The sequence below is a fragment of the Caloenas nicobarica genome, chromosome 12 (assembly GCF_036013445.1).
Source record: "Caloenas nicobarica isolate bCalNic1 chromosome 12, bCalNic1.hap1, whole genome shotgun sequence".
NCBI classification, from domain to species: Eukaryota; Metazoa; Chordata; class Aves; order Columbiformes; family Columbidae; genus Caloenas; species Caloenas nicobarica.
Genome location: NC_088256.1, coordinates 3,281,449 through 3,299,626, shown reverse-complemented (window position 1 = coordinate 3,299,626; position 18,178 = coordinate 3,281,449). Strand labels below are relative to the sequence as shown.

General features: G+C 41.3%; 1 protein-coding gene across 2 annotated transcripts in view; it reads right to left on the bottom strand.

Moving 5' to 3' along the window:
- Positions 1 to 10,753: 10,753 nt before the first annotated feature.
- Positions 10,754 to 18,178, bottom strand: part of LOC135993286 (vascular endothelial growth factor receptor kdr-like) — a 132,566-nt gene continuing 125,141 nt past the window's right edge. For both annotated transcript variants that reach the window (XM_065643016.1, XM_065643018.1), the window contains exon 30: positions 10,754 to 16,314. In XM_065643016.1, coding sequence (XP_065499088.1) covers positions 16,104 to 16,314 — 211 coding nt within the window. In that variant the 3' untranslated portion in view covers positions 10,754 to 16,103. The remainder of the gene's footprint in view (positions 16,315 to 18,178) is intronic.

Below are 18,178 nucleotides of genomic sequence, written 5' to 3'. Positions count from 1 at the left end.
AAGTGTTTATAAATGACCAAAATCTGTTCAAATACTAAAAAGCAAGATAATAGATCTGAGGAAAATCTATTTTTAGGGAGGAACTTCCAGAATGGTGGCATGTCCTGGATCAATAACGTTATACATAGAGCTGAATTGACTTTAGTTCCAACTGTAAATCCAGCGAATAATTGTCAACATCTGTGGCAGAAGGTGTGGGGAAGAAGGCGAACACAAGATCACAGGGTTCTTTAATGCCTTCAAATCTTTATGTCAACACTCAAATGAGTCTAACAGAAAGGGAATTGTATTTCAGGCTTTCTCATAGTTTACATCTCTGTTAGTATAATTTCTCAGCTGTTTCAAATGAAGTGGCCCAAGCTATTGTGTGGCAGATTTTTGAGTCTGTCTCGTTGGAAAGCAGATAGTTCAACTGAAGTGTATACAAAGGGACTGTCTTTTCTTTTAGATGTGCATTGAAGTGGCTGAGATGAAACCCTACACATATTAAAAAAAAAAAATCAGTTATTCAGTTCTCTTTATGGATTTTCAATCCTAAAGACTTCAAGACGTCTTTTTCTCAAAAAAATTCAGCACGTATTTATTTGCCTTCTGCAAGTCTTTTTTAAAGGACATTTTCTCCTACAGACATCAACTAACACAACTAAAAAAACCCTATCCCATCCCCAGACTCATTCATCTAAAAAGCTTCAAAAGGCTTAGCAATTCAATAAATCCATAAGCAAAAACTTTTCCAGTAAAGAACTATGATCTTTTTTATGTCTTGTGAAGATGAGTGCCTCATCTTTACAAGTCATCTACTCTAAATTGATCAGACTTGATGTTTTACTGATTTTCATAGTTTCTACACATTTTCTCAGCTCCATAAGACACATGAACCAGTGAAGATAGATTGAAATGATTTTGCAAATGTATAAACATTTTTATCTGTGTGGCAAATAAAAATATTGAAATATGAAGTGTCTATATTACGTTTTCAGTCTTTCTGTGAGCAAATTATGTTCACCAGTAAATGTAAATATTGAAGCTGCGTTTAATTGACTATCCTTGCAATCCCTTTCATCCCTCATTAAAATAGAGTCCTACCAAGCACTCTTCACAGGTGTATGTGACAAACTTATTTCGGTTGTCTGGGTAATGTTTTTATTTCAGTTTCATACTAGAAATATTTCATGTAGTGCTTCAAGTCTCTTTTTGGGACTTAGATTTTAAAATAAAAGTATAATACTAAGGAGTTCTTCCTTTTATGGGAGTTTATCTGGAATATATCTTGTGCTCATTTCCTCATCAGTATTTAACCATGCTGGAAAAATAACATTTTCCTCTATGGCTTTGTCACCCCACGCCAAAAATTCTGGTTTGGAGCTTTTACTTTCTATATGAGGATTGGTTTTGCCCACCTGATTCCCGTTATCTCTTGCAATATCATTTTCATCATTTCATTTTGCTGTGACTTCATAATGACATCTTGATGATGGTGAAAAGAATAAACCAGCTGCAAAAATGCCTGAGACTTTATTAGAAGCATGTTACAGCCTCAGAAAAAACCAAAAAGAGGCAGCTGTGGACCAGGCTGGGCTCTGCCGTGGGGCTTTGTCCTGCTTGGCCTGCAGTGGAACGGCAGCACTGCTCAAGTGGGATTTCACCTTCCATCTCTTCAACTTCAGGCTCTTTTAGACTTAAAGGGTTTTTGGTGGTTCCTTGCTTTTGTGATAGCCCTCGGGCATTTTACCTTCCTTGCACATCAGAGGTGACAGTGGTTGAAAGCTTGGTTTGTACCTGCTCCAAAGGCCACCTGTGCCATGGATGGACCTTGGTCTAGGTCTTCCCTAACCTCCTAAACTTTTCTGTTCCTGATTTTTTGTGTGTGTGTGTGTATGTGAACACAGATTATGTATTGAACACAGTTTACTTGCTTGAAATACCAACACAGATCAGGAGAGAATCTTTTAGCTATTAGTATTAAACAAAAATATGCTTGATCCCTCCAGAGCAACAGCTAAGACCTAACCCAAGCCAAATGGAGTAACTGGGAACAGCGAGATGATATCTGAAGTGTGGGAATGTAAACACCAGTAAATACACTCCCATGAAATGCAGCCTATACAGTATTTCTTCCCAGATTTCAGGCTCGCCTTGAAGAGTCTTCACAAACAAAGGGAGGGTCTTGAAACTGCCTTGAGATTTACACTGTCCTTTGCTGGACATTTTTCACATATTTTGACATAACTTCCACTGTGCGTACATAATGGTTTGCAGCCTTTGTCTGCCTATAAAGCAAATCACAGCTTCTCCCTATATAGTCATTCAGTTTGAATTTCCCAAACCCCCAAATACATGACAGGGAACTAGAGTAATGAAATAACTCGTCTGTTTTGGTTTGATGTCTTTAGTCTTTCTCCAGTTGTGATGTTTGCCATGTGCTTTGGAGGAAGCGGTAACCTCCCCAGAACCCCTAACAACACTAGCAAGAAGGTCTGGGCACTGATTTACACACTGGGCTCAGCTTGCATTTCCCGTGTTCATGCTGGCAGTTTCAAAGACAAAAATAACTGCAGAGATCGTTTTATGTTCACTTTTTGGAGGTGGAGATCTGCTCAATGGTGAGAATCAGTTACTTGCCATCAGGTACTTGGTCTTCCGTTATTTGAATTTATGAAATACAGACAGGCAGAGATGTTTAAGATTCTTTGTTAAGTGTTATGCTACACGACAGGGATACTATTTACTTAGGGATGGACCCTATTATCCCCATTCAGAGATTTATAAATCTCACTTAAACCTTTTTTTGTAGTTTCATCTTAGTAGTGGCATGCTGTGGTGGTATAACTCAGGTTTGGAGAGAACAACATTCTACAGAACAACCCACAACTTAGTTATTCATTATGAAGACAAGAATATTAATGTTATGCGTTGGAAAACACAAAAATTAGTCATTACTATGTAAAAGACTGTATCATCTTCCCCTACGCATCTTGTTGCACTCAGTCTGAATTGGCACATGCCTGAGAACACTGTCAGGTGTTTAAATGTCATTTAAAACAAATGAACAACAAAATGCTATGGAAACTTGATACAGCCTGTGACAAACTGCAACATATAGTGATGCACCAGCAAGTACCCCTTAGTAGGGATTTCACCGACCATTCCCAGGCTTGTGGAGATGGGCATGGCAGGACTCAGCCTGAAAATGGAACAGGGTCTCTAGAGAAAATTTCAAGACCCTTTACAAGCTAATGGGCTTCTTTTCTGATGTATGACAGACTAAACATTCTCATCTCGTTAATGTTGTATTGATATTTAATACCCTATACTGTTCTGGTTTTGTACAATGGCCCTCTGTTGTGCTCTGCATTCACCTACATGCACAAGTCTACTACAGAATTTTCCACAGAGGTCCCCACAACTAAACTGCTTTTGTCACCACTTGCTCATATTTGCATGAATGTGGTTTTCGTTTTGTTTATTTGTTTCTGTAGTTTAGTTGCTGGTCTCTCACTTACCCACAGTCCAATAGGAACATTGCTCTGGTACTGTTCATGTGTGCTCTCTTCTCAACCACTCTTTAAGTATGAATCTATGACCATATTTTCCCCAACATTGCACACTTTTAAGATGCAACTGGACAGGGCGCTGGGCCATCTTGTCTAGGCCGTGCTTTTGCCAAGAAAGGTCGGACCAGATGATCCTTGTGGTCACTTCCAACCTGGGATTCTACATATCTACAATTCTACTTTTCCCTCTCCTTGGCAAGCGCTGAGAAACTTCTGCCATCACTTTAAGCTGAAGGCCCTGCAGTTGGGAAAGGAGGACCAAAACGGAAGGGAATACTCAGCTGAGGAAATAGTGGGGAAATGTTTGGTTTTCACTTTAGATGGCATCCCTTCGTCTGTAGCACTGCTGCTGAGCACTTTGCTTAGGAACAGAGTGAATTTTCCAAAGGGCAAATTGTGGATTATGTCTGAGAGAATCAAGTGGTCTGACTGTACACTAATCGAGGTATCAGTGCAGCTTGCTTTGTTAGGTGTCAGGGGACTTAACGAAATTGACTTGATGATATTCAAGGTCTTTTTCCAACCAAAACGATTCTCTGATTCTATGAAATCCTTGATGCAAGCAAAATGGATTAGTGTCACAGTACCATGATTCTTCTGCCTTTACATAGATTTTCAAGCTACCATGAGTATTTACTTTCCCTTTTCAGGTCTTTTCCCATTATATCAGATTGGAATAGGGCAGTATGAACAGGGTTTGCACACTCTGTTCCATTTATCTTTTTACTTACGGACTACTCAGTAGTTAATAATTAAGCCTTTAAAAAATATTGCTCTTTAGTGAATGGGGTTAAAACAGAAAAAAAGGTGGGCGTTAGTCTTGCCTAAAGAAAAAGTTCCCTGACACATAAATACTAACTTAGGAAATAGATTATTGTTAATTGTTGCACTCTTGGGATAACGTTAGGGGGAGAGAACTACTTAGCATGATTTAGGGCAGAATTACATCTCATTTTTTGCTTAAGGAGCTGTGGTTTGCTCAAGTCCAGAAAAAAATTTGAATAAGTAAAATTTGTTCCCGGGTGTGTCTGGAATCTACTTTTTCATCTTTATCAACCGGGGATGTTCTTTCTTCCCGTGACTCAAATGTATGTAGGCTGTCAGAGGCACAGAGTAGAGAACTGTGAAATCAGTGCTTCTCTCTCTATGCTTGAGTGGAGGTTCAATGCAGCGGTGTTGGACCTGGCACCAGGAAGAAGACTTAAAGCCTTTAAGAAGTCCCATTTATTACAAAATCGTGAAGGCATCCAGGATCTCACAAATTCAAAGATTAGCATCAAGGCAAAACAGTGTTGTATGAGCACAGACAAAAATATCATTCAGCCATGGAGGGAGGGATGCTGAGTCACTAGGAGTCAGTGCAACGGTCTGATCCACTTAAGAGTCGTCATGACAATGAGAGGAATTATTGATTTAACCTCCAGTGCAGCTTGGAGTTCAGAAGCAATCCATCAGAGTGACAAGAAGTCATTTTTGATGTTCAGATTTTGATCTAGCGATTTTAGTGCTTGGGGAGATAATGTTTTGGCTTCAGTCCACCATCCTATCCTTTCACAGGGTTGTAAAGTCATGTTACACTTCGATCTTCATGGTGCATCATGAGGGTGGTTTGTTGCTTGTGTCAGAAGCTTTGGGGAAAGACAGGAAAGTAATTCTGTACATCCCAGATGTTTTAGTAGACATGATTAAGGAAGCCCATTACCTTGATCCACCACATTCGTGATTTTCACCCCCTTGCACCTGTTCTCCTTGCCTTACCCCTGCTTGTCTTTGTAGTTCTGCTCTGTGCTAAGATGGCTTGTGACATTCTAGCTTGGGGCGTAAACAGTGGAAGACAGGATCTGAAAAATATACATGAATAAAAGGTCAAAACTCTCCCAGGAAAGAATAAAGTTCTTTTTTTCTTTTATTTTTTTTTTTTTAATGCATAGTTATGAAAAGCAAATTAACCTTTGGGGTTTTGAGGAATTCACTGTGCAATGGTCCATCTTAAAAACAAACAACTGCAACTCCAAGTAGAGTGTCCAGAGATGCCCGGGTTTATTCTCTGGCCCCAAGGATCACCAAGTATGTAGTCCTAGCTTTAAAAAGTCATGCTAATGTTGCTTGTCCACAGCAGCCTAGAAGGGCAGAAGGCACAGGCCTACATATTGGAGTTGTGGTGTTATGGGTTTTTTTAGTTCAGCAGGAAAACAAGGACTTCATCGTGCTACTGGTCTCTTTGATCTTACCCACTGTCAGATTTGAATTTTTCTTCAGCAATGTTGCAGTGGAAGAAAGAATGACAAAAGAGTAAAACTATAAATTACAAAGTTTTCACAGTAACAGCTGTGAAAAGAAAAAAATGTGGGAAAAGGAGAAACACTCATCATATCTGATTCAGTCAAGGAACAGTGTATTATTGACAGACTCATGATCCTCTTTTCCCCATGTGACCTGGAGGAAATAAGATTCCTGCTTCATTTGCAAAGGAGAAGACTGTCTTCTTAGTTGTTTGAAACCTTTCTATAATGATTTTAGAAATCTGATTTGATTTCGGAAACTTGCCCTTCAGAGGATGATGGTAAGAATGTGACCCTGAAAGAAGTTCAGGGAAATGGACAGTTAATATAGTTGATGTGACTAATGACTAGTATCACTATTTAGGTGTGATAAATGGATAAATTATGGTATGAGAGAACACTGAGTACTATTTGTTATCTGACAAGTGGAGTAGCATTAAGAAAAAAAAAAAGGCCAAAGTGTATATATGAAGCCATAAGATAAAATTCCCTGTAAGTTTTCATAAAAATAGTAGCCAACTTATACTTGCTTTTACACAAGAAGAATGACATTAGTTTCACTTCTGTATGTGAATCGGTGTTGCCACATCTTTAGTTTTGATGCAGACAAAACAGTCATTAACTATTAGCAGATGCCACTTCACATATGATTCCCAGCGCCCTGCTGAGGCTCAAGGTGAATCACTAACCTAATTGCGAACTAATCACTAATATTTTGAAAGGCTAGACCTTGGTGGCGTGGAGGTTTTATGCTGGTAATTTGACTGTGTAGACAAATATAATTTACATGCAGAGAGGCTACATTTGAATGAAACAATGAGTCAGACTTGATTGTAGGATAATTGAGGTTGGAAAGAACCTCAAGAGGTCTGTAATCAGCCCTCCTGCACAGAGCAGGGCCTGGGCCTCTCTGGGCACCCTGCTCCACTTCTTCACTGTTCTCATGGAGAAAAAAGGACAAGGAATTACTGCAGGGAGTCCAGTGGTGGGCTATGAAGATGATGAGGGGTCTGGAGCATCTTTCTGATGAGGAAAGGCTGAGGGAGCTGGGGCTGTTCAGCCCAGGGAAGAGAAGCTGTGAGGAATCTTATCAATGCTGATAAATATCTCAAGGGTGGGTGTCAAGAGGATGGACCAGACTCTTTTCAGTGGTGTCAACAACAGGATGAGGGGCAATGGGCACAGATTAAAGCACAGCACGTTCCAGCTGAACATGAGGAGAAACTTCTTTGCTGTGAGGTGCCAGAGCCCTGAACAGGCTGCCCAGAGAGGCTGTGGAGTCTCCTTCTCTGGAGACATTCAAACCTGCCTGGATGTGACCCTGTGTGATCTGCTCTGGTGACCCTGCGTTAGCAGAGGGTTGGTCTGGATGATCTCCAGAGGTCCCTTCCGACCTTAACCACTCTGTGATTTGGTGAAAAGCTCCCCTGTATGTCAATAGCTGCACGTCTCATTTCAGTTTGTCTCTCATTTCTCTTCCTCCGGCCGTGTTCCACTGTGAAGACTCTGGCTTCTCCTTCTTGACAGCCTCATCGTAGGCACGTGGGGGCAGCTGTTGGGTGCCCTGAAGCTGTCCTTTCTCCAGGATGGATGAGCCCAGCTCCCTCAGCCTCCTCTCGCAGACCAGGTGCTCCAAGTCCTGACCATCTTGGTGGGCACCTGCTGAACTCAGTCCGGTCATTGATGTCTTGCTTGTGTGCGTGGGGGATGCAGTATTCTAGACGTGGTCTATGAGTGCTAAGTAGAGGGTTAATCAGCTCCCCTGGCCGTGCTGCCGTTAACGCAGCTCAGGTCGCTGCTGGCTGGCCTTGCTGCCAGGGCACACGGCTGGGTTGTATTCAGCTGATGTCTACTCAGCACACACGGCCCTTCCAGCAGAGCTGTTCCCCAGCTGGTCAGTCCCCAGCACGTGTTACCTTGAGGGTTTAGTCCTTCCCAAGTGCAGGTTTTGTCCCTGTTGAATTCCATAAGGTTCCTAACGTTGCTCTTAATATTTGAAACAGTTTTTTTCTTCCTTCATTTGTATGGGTCAAATCCTGCTCTGAGTGAAAGCACTGAACTGAGTAAACCACCTGTGTAGCCACAGTTTGCTTGAGAAAGTATGTGAGTGATAGATTTAATCCTTTAGTATCATGACCATGGAATTAGACGAGCACCAGACATATATTCATACCCTTTCTAGAACAGGTAGAACCACACTTTAATCACTTGCCATTAAAGGAAGACAAACACTTGCATTTGCCTACACTGGCTTACATGCATTACTTATTTTTCACAGCATGTTGTAAGTTCTCATTTTAACTAAAGCTACTTACGCATGCTCACTGGCCAGCAAAGGGCTGACAGACTAACCACCTCTTTGTCTCCTCTGTGCTCAGTCCACGCTCTGAAGAAAAATCTCTGGACCTAGAAGGTGCACAGCTTAAGCCACAGAGGAAATATTTCTTCTTTACTGGGTGTTATTTCTTCTCAGTGAAGAAGAGGCTAGATTCAGACCCAAGGGATTCTGTGTAGATCACATATTCAGACTAAGTACCGTCAGTGACAAATGCATAGGAAGAGCGTGGGAGGCTCTCCTCATTAATTGCATTACCTCGACACTTGGCATTTGACATTATGACAGCTTATATTTTGAAATAGCCTTCAGTCTTATTACTTCCTGGGAACAACAGCCCTGTCTTAAAGGCCACTTAAAGAAATATGGAATAGGAATATTGAGAAGCCATGTTACTCTGCCCTTGTGGTTTGTGCAGATGTGAAGTAAGTATTCATGGAACTGCGGTGAGGAAAGGAACAGGGAGGTCTCACTTTGTGCATCCATGCGGATGAGGAAAGATTAAGTGAACCGCCAGATCCTGCATTCTGGTTCCTCAGTCCCTGTAGAAGGAAGTAGTTCAAACAGCATAGTTTCTCCTCTCTAAGTTTTAATTGAATACTAACTCATCAGACTATAATAACAATTGCAACTCATCAGAACTGACTTCAGTACCGTTAAAAATAATGGTTATACTTATGGCCCTTGTAGGGCTTCAGCTACTCTTTGTGCAGAGCGAGTTCATTACCGAGCAGTCAGTGGGGGGCACTCAGTGCGCCACTTCAAACAGAGAATAGCCAGCGGTAAAGTGGCGTGGGCTACTTCATAGCTTTTGAGACAAAATTATTATCTGCTGCTTATGGGCCTCACTGTGTACATATAAAAATAACAGTATTTTTCACTTTTGCAGAACCTTTCCACCTTACAAACCCTCATAAACTGTGTCTTTTTATGGGAGGAAGGAAAAAGGACCTGGCTGGAAATCAGCTGGATTCTCTTCTCTGCTTTCTTCTGTGACCACCACAAAATCTGTTTATCTTACTCCTGAATCTTTCTCTTACTGGTCCCTGTTTCTTCTTGGATTTTTCTCACCTCAAACCACTAAGTTTCAATATTTTAGAGTGAGAGTTTCTGCTCTCACATCTCTAGATGCTGCTGCTGCAGAAGCAAAAATCTTTTACGTCATGTAAACCAAAAGTAAGGGACAGAGAAGTTATGTACCCTGGGCAAGACCTAAGAGAAAAGCTTACATTTCTGGATTCCTAGTGCTGCACTTTTTTTCCCCAAATTCTTTTCCAAGGCCACTTCCACAAGTGTAACTCAAGCTGTATGTGATTAATAATTCACATTTCGTGCTAAAAACAAATTGGAGTTAATTTTGTGTATTTTCCTTCCACCATTTAATACATTAGTTTCCCCATAAAAGAGACTCCGTATTGCCGAGCATGCAGTGACTCATGCGTTACATAAGTTACAGAATAATTTTATAGTTTACAGAGAAGAGTGTTCTTGCTCATTATGTGGATGAAAGGAGATTGCTGCATTTCAAATGACATGTATAATTTAGACACTTATTTCTAGGACTGTTTGGAACAGGGAATGAAGAGAAACTAAAATGTTTGAAATTACTTGAGTGCTTCAGTTTTTAATGTGACTAGCAAAATACACAGACCAATAACTTTTAAGACTGTGCTAACAGAATAATGGCTCTGAAACTCTTAACACACTCTTTTTTCCTAACAACTATTTATTTTAAGACATAAGTAGAAACTAGTATTTGTCAGTCTATAAAAATCTGCAAAGATCTCCTATCTTTTCTGCAAGTAGTTACCTGCTGTGCTAACAAAATAGAAAGAGAAATGGCAAATAGTATTTCAGAAAGATCAGCCACCTAGTAAAGAAAATGGCATGCCTGCTGCACTTGAATATTGTTGGGAGATTTTCTCCTCAGCCTTCTAAATGTTAGATCTTATCTACAAAATAAGAGCATGGACTATTCCATATGTCAGCAGTGCAGATGCTATTCAAGTGAGAATTCAACAACATCATCATGGCTGTGAACTAGGAAATATTTATTTAATTGTGTTCCTTTTAGAATATTATGGTAAGCTAAATGAAACACAATTTCTGGAATTTTGAATCTGAACAATGTCCACATGCTACCATGTTCTGCAAATTATCTTCACAGGCTCACATACTTACATGCTGTAGTGAACATGGGTCTTATTTAGAAAGCAGAATTCTGATTCTGTCTGCTGTCTCAGTCCCATTTATTTCTTTATCTATTTACTTATTTAAATTTAACAAGACAGCAATCTCTGTGTCTCATCGACTGTTCTTGGCGGCAGGTAAATTTGTGTATTTCTCTAACAAATTGGGCCAGCATTTTCTGAGATCTGTTACTCTTTTAAGCGAATGTAGTGGTTAGATACCTCTGAGCAACGATGAGTGGCAGGCTTCAGTCCCACATTTTGAACCCCCCGTAGAAATTAATACGAGATCTATACCTTGTAAAAATCTCTCAAAACTGTTGCATTATTTATTTATATTCTCCTTCAAGGACAACACTTTCCAAGCCAAGAGATGACACAAAGGAGCCTTGGGCTGTATAAATATAGAATCTTTTTATTTTTTTTGGTTAATAGATACAGTACAATTTTTGACTACATAAGAAAGCATTGTTTTCAGTGCATACATTCTTCAGACAGACAGGAACAGGGCAGACAAACATTCCTTAGCATTTTGAGTATTACATGACAGTTGATTTTCTTTAAGTCCCTAGTTACTGGGTTTTCCCAGTTTTCACTACCTGCTTTGACAACTCAAGGTATAAGGAAAAACAAATGGAGCAATAAGGATTCGCTGGCTCTTATGGCACAGGATTATTAGGCAGGACAATGGGACACTGCTCAGTGCAGGTCACCCCTGTCTGCCTGCGACCATAGCCCTCGTGGCATCCTATCTGCTACGGGGCCCAAATGACCCGCTCCAGCAAGTTTTCTTTTTGATGTGAACACAATATGAAAATACCACCTGTGTCCAACAACCAAGCCGGTGCTTGGGCTCAACACTTAGGTCCTATACAGTGACTGACTCTTCATAGGGTTGAATCCAGAAGTCCTCCCTGAATTATACTTGCTTAAGATGGTGCTGATATCATTACTTTGGCAAAATTATTTCTGGTGTTGGTTTGGTTTTGGTGGTTTTTTTGGTGGCATATTACAAAAACAGAAAAATGGATCTCAGGGTTTGGCCATTACTATTTGCAGGGAGGGACAAAAGAATTATTGCTACCTTCCGTATTTTCCATTCAATATATGATAAGACAAACATTCTAGTCTGATCTCTGACTAGGTTACTGATCCTGCCTAACTCCTGTGTTCAAGAAAACCCAATAACGCTTTATCTTGTTGTGTAGCTATTTGCTAGTGACGCTTCCCTGCAAACATTTCCCGGTGTTGTCCAGTTGGTGCTGGTGGGAGCTGGAGACCATTGCCCCAAGATCACACCCTTCCACTGGGATAGGGCCAGATCTCATTTGCAAAGCAAGCTAGGACATGACAAGGCAGTGCCAACGCTCTGAGTGGAGGGTCACTGAGAAGAAAAGTCACAAACTGTTGACTGGCCAGTGACAGGCTCGCAGGCTGACTGACATTCCTGCAGCACACGAGAGCATAAGTGCAAAGAGAGAAAAGAAGTGCCTGGACACTATAGGTTATCCTGGGCACGTGCCAAGCAACTGCACAGTCGTGTTTGTATTAGTGGCATGTCTTGAGCAGGGCAGTTTTATGCCTTAAATGTACACGTGCTCAGCATTCAGGGGCTTCAAATGGCAGTGGGTTTGTTTGAGGCTGTTCCTCACGCTTTAGGTTTTTATCTGACTTTCCTTGAGTAGATGGTATGGGCCCAGCATCCCAGTTAGGACCTCCTTCTTGTGAGGATAACTTGGAAGAGCCTAAGAGAAACCTCATTGTTTGAGAAAGGGCCAGGAGAAAGATGAGCTTCATAGAGACAGTCACCTACCTTTGTTTTGCTCCAGACACCAATATTGAAAAATCAAAATATTCAAAAGCTTCTGTCATTCAGGGAAGGACACAGAAAGGCTTCCAGACAAATCAGTATAAACTAGTTTCCCTTCCCTATATTGGAAAAATTTTAATGTGAAAAAAAGCTTGCTTTAGATTGTCTAGTTCAGCCTCTGCAAGAGCAGATTATACAGGAAACAGAGTGAAATGAGTCCTCTACCTGATCTTATTCAAAAGGCAGAGAAAAGCAATCCAAAGGGACTGTGAAGAACAAATATCAAGAAATAGATGAAAAGCAGAGAAAAGGAGATGGGAAGCCAGGTTGATAAGAACACCAGCCTGAACAATTAACATGTAGGTGAAGGCACTTATCCTTGGACACCTATTTGCGGCAGGTGATTGTTGGACAGAAGGCAGCGCGTTTCTCTGGTGAGCTCTGAGTTCCTCTGCCCTAGTTCTCTGGGGTTACAAGAGGACAAAAACAGTAGGAGTAAGCACCATTAAAGAAAACCAAGGTACGTGTTAATACCAGATACTCAGTCAGGTTAGATAAAGCAGGCGGCTGACAGGAGTCAAGTAAGAATCCCTGAGACGTCTGAAAAAATAATAAACATCACATCATTTAAACAATTTGGCCCTTTCTGATCCTCTAGCAATACACCAGCCTTTAGTTCAAGCGGGGGCAGTGGAAATTCCTCGCCTTTACCATGAGCTGCGTGGCAACACTTCCAGGAATGAGATAAACCTGCCAGATTCCTCCAGATCCCTGTTTCCCAACTGACACTAAATAACGTGGAGAATAAGTGAGAGCCAGAGATACTCGCAGCCGAGAGAACTGCTATGAAATGGCACTAGTAGGGTACTGTAAACTGGAGCCTGGCCTGCAAGCATTAGTGAAATGTTTAGTAACAATACTTAACTCTGTTATGTCTGGATATCTCTTTCTCTTTTGACTAAAATGTTACAAATTTTACCATATAAATGAATCACTATATTTGTTTCTACTGCGTAAACTATATACATCATTGTAAGAGAAGAACAATAATTAAATTAAGGGAGGAGAGAAAAGGACAAACAAAATATTAGTAAATAAAATAGAAGACATATGTTCAATAATACTTTTCAGGCAATACTTTTGCTTGTTACATTTACTATAAGGAGGAAAAAAATCTTCCACTCAAACACTGGAAACACAGCTGCGCAAACATCAGTCACTTGCCGTTCCCAGAAACCTGCAGGCCGTTGTCGCGGGTTTGGGGGGATTGTTGCCGTTGATGCTGCTCAAGACGACTGTTGCTTTTGCCACTGCAGAGGAGCCCTCACCGCAATGCAACCCGTGTTTTACAGTGTGGCTCGAGCCCTCAAGCCTGCGCTCTGCTCTCACATCGTCCCCCGCGCTGCAGAAGGGCTGATCCGTGTTGCTGGGAGCCGGGAAGGGTCCTGGCTGCCCGCGCGCTGTCACCGTGGCCTCAGGTCCGTGCGGGAAACGTGCAGCACGTTCCTCTGCTCCTGCAGAAACCTCTGCAGTTCATCCGTGCTCAGTTGGAAGGATGATCTGCTCGGCGCTCTGAGAAGCAGTTTACACAGCAGTGTTTCCCATTCTTTTTCAAAATAGAGACCATACTTGCAGGGGTTTTTTTCCTATATGTGCTTATTTTAAAGTTTCTAAGCAAAGGTTTTGAAACATTGTCATTTTCTTCCCCTACAGAAGAAGGCACAACAACAAACCGTCTCACACTGATGCCGTTAACAGTAGAGGCAGACAAACTGTCTGCACCTTTTTTTCTTTTTGCCACGTGAATAAATTATTTCTGAAAGAAGTGATCATTCAATCAGAGCTATAGATAGTTAATTTACTGCTTGATGAAAAACTGATCTAATGAGCTTTCTGGGTCTCATCAGATGAATTCTTCCCCAGTAGTTTCTTCTGTTATATGACCAGCTCTACTTCATACATAGGTACTAAAATACAAAGAAGTGCAAAAATGACCATAAAGCAAGTACAGACCACAGCTCTCTAGCAGGTCCGCTGTGAACAAGGGGCTCAGGACTTACTGCAAGGGACTTCCTTAATCCATCAAATCTGAAGTCAAGGAGAAGAGCAGTTCCCAAGAGCCCATACTTCAGATGCTTCAGCATTCACAGTTAACGTGATTCGGGGTCTGGAGATTTGTTTCCCCCTTTGATAATACCTGAGGCTTGTTTGTGTTTACTTCAATGTGACCAACTGTAACCCATCATCCAGAAATGTTTTCTTCACTGCTGTGTTTAGGCTGTCTTTGCCAAGGTAATAGAATTGTTTTGCAAATGTTGGATTTATTTTTTTTTTCCTTTAGTTTGGAGTCATGAAGAAAAGTTCTTTTTCTCTGAAGAAGTCAAATCAGTGTCAAGTCTCAGAAGAAAAAGAAAGGATTGTGCAGACCTTGGAAGAAACTGCACAGTCATTTATAGATCGAGGTTCAGGACTTAGGAGGTTATAGCCTTGACTGGCAATGAACATCTTTCTCATCCTTGCTTTTTATACTTGAAACCTAGATACTTTTTCCCTTCCTAGATTTCTAAAGTCAACTCTGATTGTTCCGTAGCCCATTCAGTGACAAGGATTATTTGCTTCTTTTTGAAGTTGTGAGTCTGCACGGGGCGTGGATGGGACCTGGCTATAGGTATTTGCAGACCAGCAGTCCCTGCCACACGCCGCGTTTGGGCGGGGAGCAACACGCGTTGAATTTCTCAAATGTTAGAATTTGTGATCTATTCAGCCCTGTATGATTAGGCTGCAAAAAAAGCTTTGAATTACCATGAGCCCATGAAGGGTTTAGATGCACAGGGCATTGCATATCATACCAATATTTACCTTGGCAAGGCAGTCAGAGACAAGTATGTGTCACATATGCTTACAGTGGAGCATGGGCTAGTATTCCCAGGGTCAAACTGGGGGGCATCAGCCACAGAATCCAAAGAAAATGCCTTTTTTTTTTTCATTTTTTTCTTTTTTAGTAAATAGCCTTTGTGCAGAAAGGAAACAAAAATGCTGCTACCCTGCTGGTGCCTTAAGGGCGTATGTGCATTTATGTGTAACTCTCATGTTGTTAATGATTATTTTATGCACATTTACAAAAATGTGCATGTGTGCTGGGAAATTCTATCTGTTTAAGCTTAAGAAGGTTCTTATTTAAGGCAGTGATTTTGCCCTGCAATCGTTAGAGATGTATCTCCATCAAGGTTCTCTACTGCATGTACGCCAAATAGATTGCTGTTTGGACAAGGAGAAAACACAGGGAAACAGATTTAACCACATTGTGTGGCCTGATGGCCCAAAAGACTTGATACATGAGTACTATCTGCTTTCTCTGTGCCATATAGGCAGTGCAAATTATTAAATCACAAACTGTAGCCAAAATATTCTGGATTTCAAAATAGTTCACAAATATTTATGGAAAGTGAGATGCCACATTAAGAGTGATGTTTCAGTTTTGGGTTTTCTCCAAAAGCAAAACATGAGTGTGTGTGGCTGTTGTTTCCAACCCATCCCTTACGGCGTGGTGCTGAGCAGTCTCTGCAGGGTGTGTGCAGGAGCAGGTGAATGAATCCCGGTGACTATTATGGAGTAAAATGCGAATGAAGGAACTTGTAAGTCTGCAAATGCCAATGAACAGCTGGGGAGGAAGGAGTGGAAGCGCTTCTGGGTTACAGCTCCTACTTAATGATTCCGATAGACAGAATTTTAATTTACTGCACATGATGCAATAGGCCTTTAAAGATAGCAAAGAAGATGCTCTTAAAATGTTTCTATTCCCATCAGAGATGCGCCAGAAGAAACACAGGATTTCCCTTCCATTTTTACCCAGCCTCTTTATCCAGGTGTGGAGGCAGGTCAGGCTCTAGCGTGGTCGAGAGGTGCAAGGTGCCCTGCGTCAGGTTGGGCTGGTTACACCGGAGGGGCCGAGTAGTGGATGACGGAGTTGTAATCCGGAGGTGGGCTGTGGCATTCCAGGTTTGGATCCATGGGAAGGAGAACAGAGTCTTCCAGTGTGAAGTCCATGGTGTCCTCTTCTACCTGCACTGCTGGCTGGTACTTGACAGCCTCACGCTCATGATCAGATAATATGGATTCTTTGCTCTTGCTAACAGCTCTCCGCCTGTTGAGAACAAACAGTACAATATGATGACCTTGTCTCCATAAGGTTTTTTCTCTATGTGTAATTAATCATCGAAATTATTTAAAAATAGATATATAAGTCATTTTGATTTACCTTTGCAGCATCCTGTAAGAGTCTGACGTTGTACAGATTGGATAAGGGAACTGAATTAGGTATTTCAAATAACTCTGAGTTTTAAAAGTAGATTTAGGAATAAATCCAGAAGTCCTGATGCCCTGTCTTTTTAGCTTAGCACATTTCCATGCAGAATAGATATCTTAGTTATGAATACACCTGTCCTATACATACAAAAATATTTTCTGTCATTGTTCTGACACAGGTCAGTCAAAATTTGACTTTTCCGAAAGCAGAACTGAAGGCTATAGCTTTAAGTATAATAAAGGACAAAATAATGAATAATCTATGACAGACTCCAATTTAAAATGATACTGAAAGCAGGAGTGTGTGTTAAACACAGTCTTGCAGTGTATGGAAAAATCTCTCTTATATTCTCTAGCCCTTTAAAATTACTGAGCAGTACACCAGTGAAGGGCAGCGCTTTTCAACATTACAACTGCTGGCCCGTAACTGATGCTATTAAAGAGAGCCAGCTTTCATTTTCTGCTGTCTTCTCTGATTAGAGGTGATGAAGGCGGTGGGAGAGAAGCAACTTGCATCACATGGAGCAACCTCAATGTTGAAAGTAGGAGAACCCTGGAGAGGATTTGTATCACAAGGTGACATTGAGGAACAGCAAGTGTTGCGGAGAAAAAAAAGGTACTTTCTGTCATAGGCTGCCTTAAAAACTGTGTTTTGTTAAGCTTGGTTTCGTCCATCTGAGGAATTCATTGGAAGAGGTCTGGATAATTTAGGCTTGGTTCTCAAAAAGATCTCAACATGAGAACGGCTTTGGAACTTCTCCACTTTGCTTAAGGCCCTTTTAACCTCGCTCACAGACTGGTTATGGCTCAGAATGGCCTGTGAATGTGCCTGGGAGAACTTAAAATCAGGCAGTGCTCAAGCACTTGGTGTGTATATTTCATACGTGTTTAAAGGAGCATAAGGCTACATTCTAATGACCCTAAACCAAATGCAAATAATCAACAGTTCATCAAATAATTGTATAATTCATTACATTTATTTTATTTGCACTGATGCAGTGCTTACAGTCCTCAACAGTTGTTCATGGATTCTGAGTGTGGTGCTTCAGAAAGAAAGCAAAGCCAGTTCCTGCTCCAGGAAACAAAACAAGAGCTAAGAGACAGAGAGTAATTGGAGGAAGGGGAACAAAAATCAGGAATAGGAAAAGCAGCAGATCCCAAACACCAACTGCATGTGCTGTCATGTTTTTGTGAGGGTACAGCAGAGAGAACTGCTGCAGGCTCAAGAGCGAGTTGACGACAGAATTGTAAGATACAGTAGGCCCAGCTCCATTCAGCTATGAAAGGGTAAATGTGTCCTGCTAGATTATGCTGCTGTGACTCTAGAAGTTGCGATATCTTGCCTCTGAATCTGGAACCTCTCAAAAGCTTCCGTCTTCCCACAAGCTACGGATGTTGTCAGTCTGGCTGACAGAACCACCGTCAGTATCTTCACTCAAAGTTTTTGATAATTCTGGAAAAGTCACGAGCATGCAGTGCGTTGGCTGGAGCAGAACACTGGTTTATGATCCATGAACAGCCTGTCGGGTCCATCTGTAAATTCTCTGTCCCTGTAATTCTCTTCTGGAGGGAGCATGTAGAGTAGGTGATATTCTGTATATCACAGTCAGGGAAGCCAGTCATTCTAAGCCAGGAGCTGAGGTATTCAGCCAAATTCAGACATAACAAACAGCTGCAACTCTAATCAGCTGCAATGGGAGATT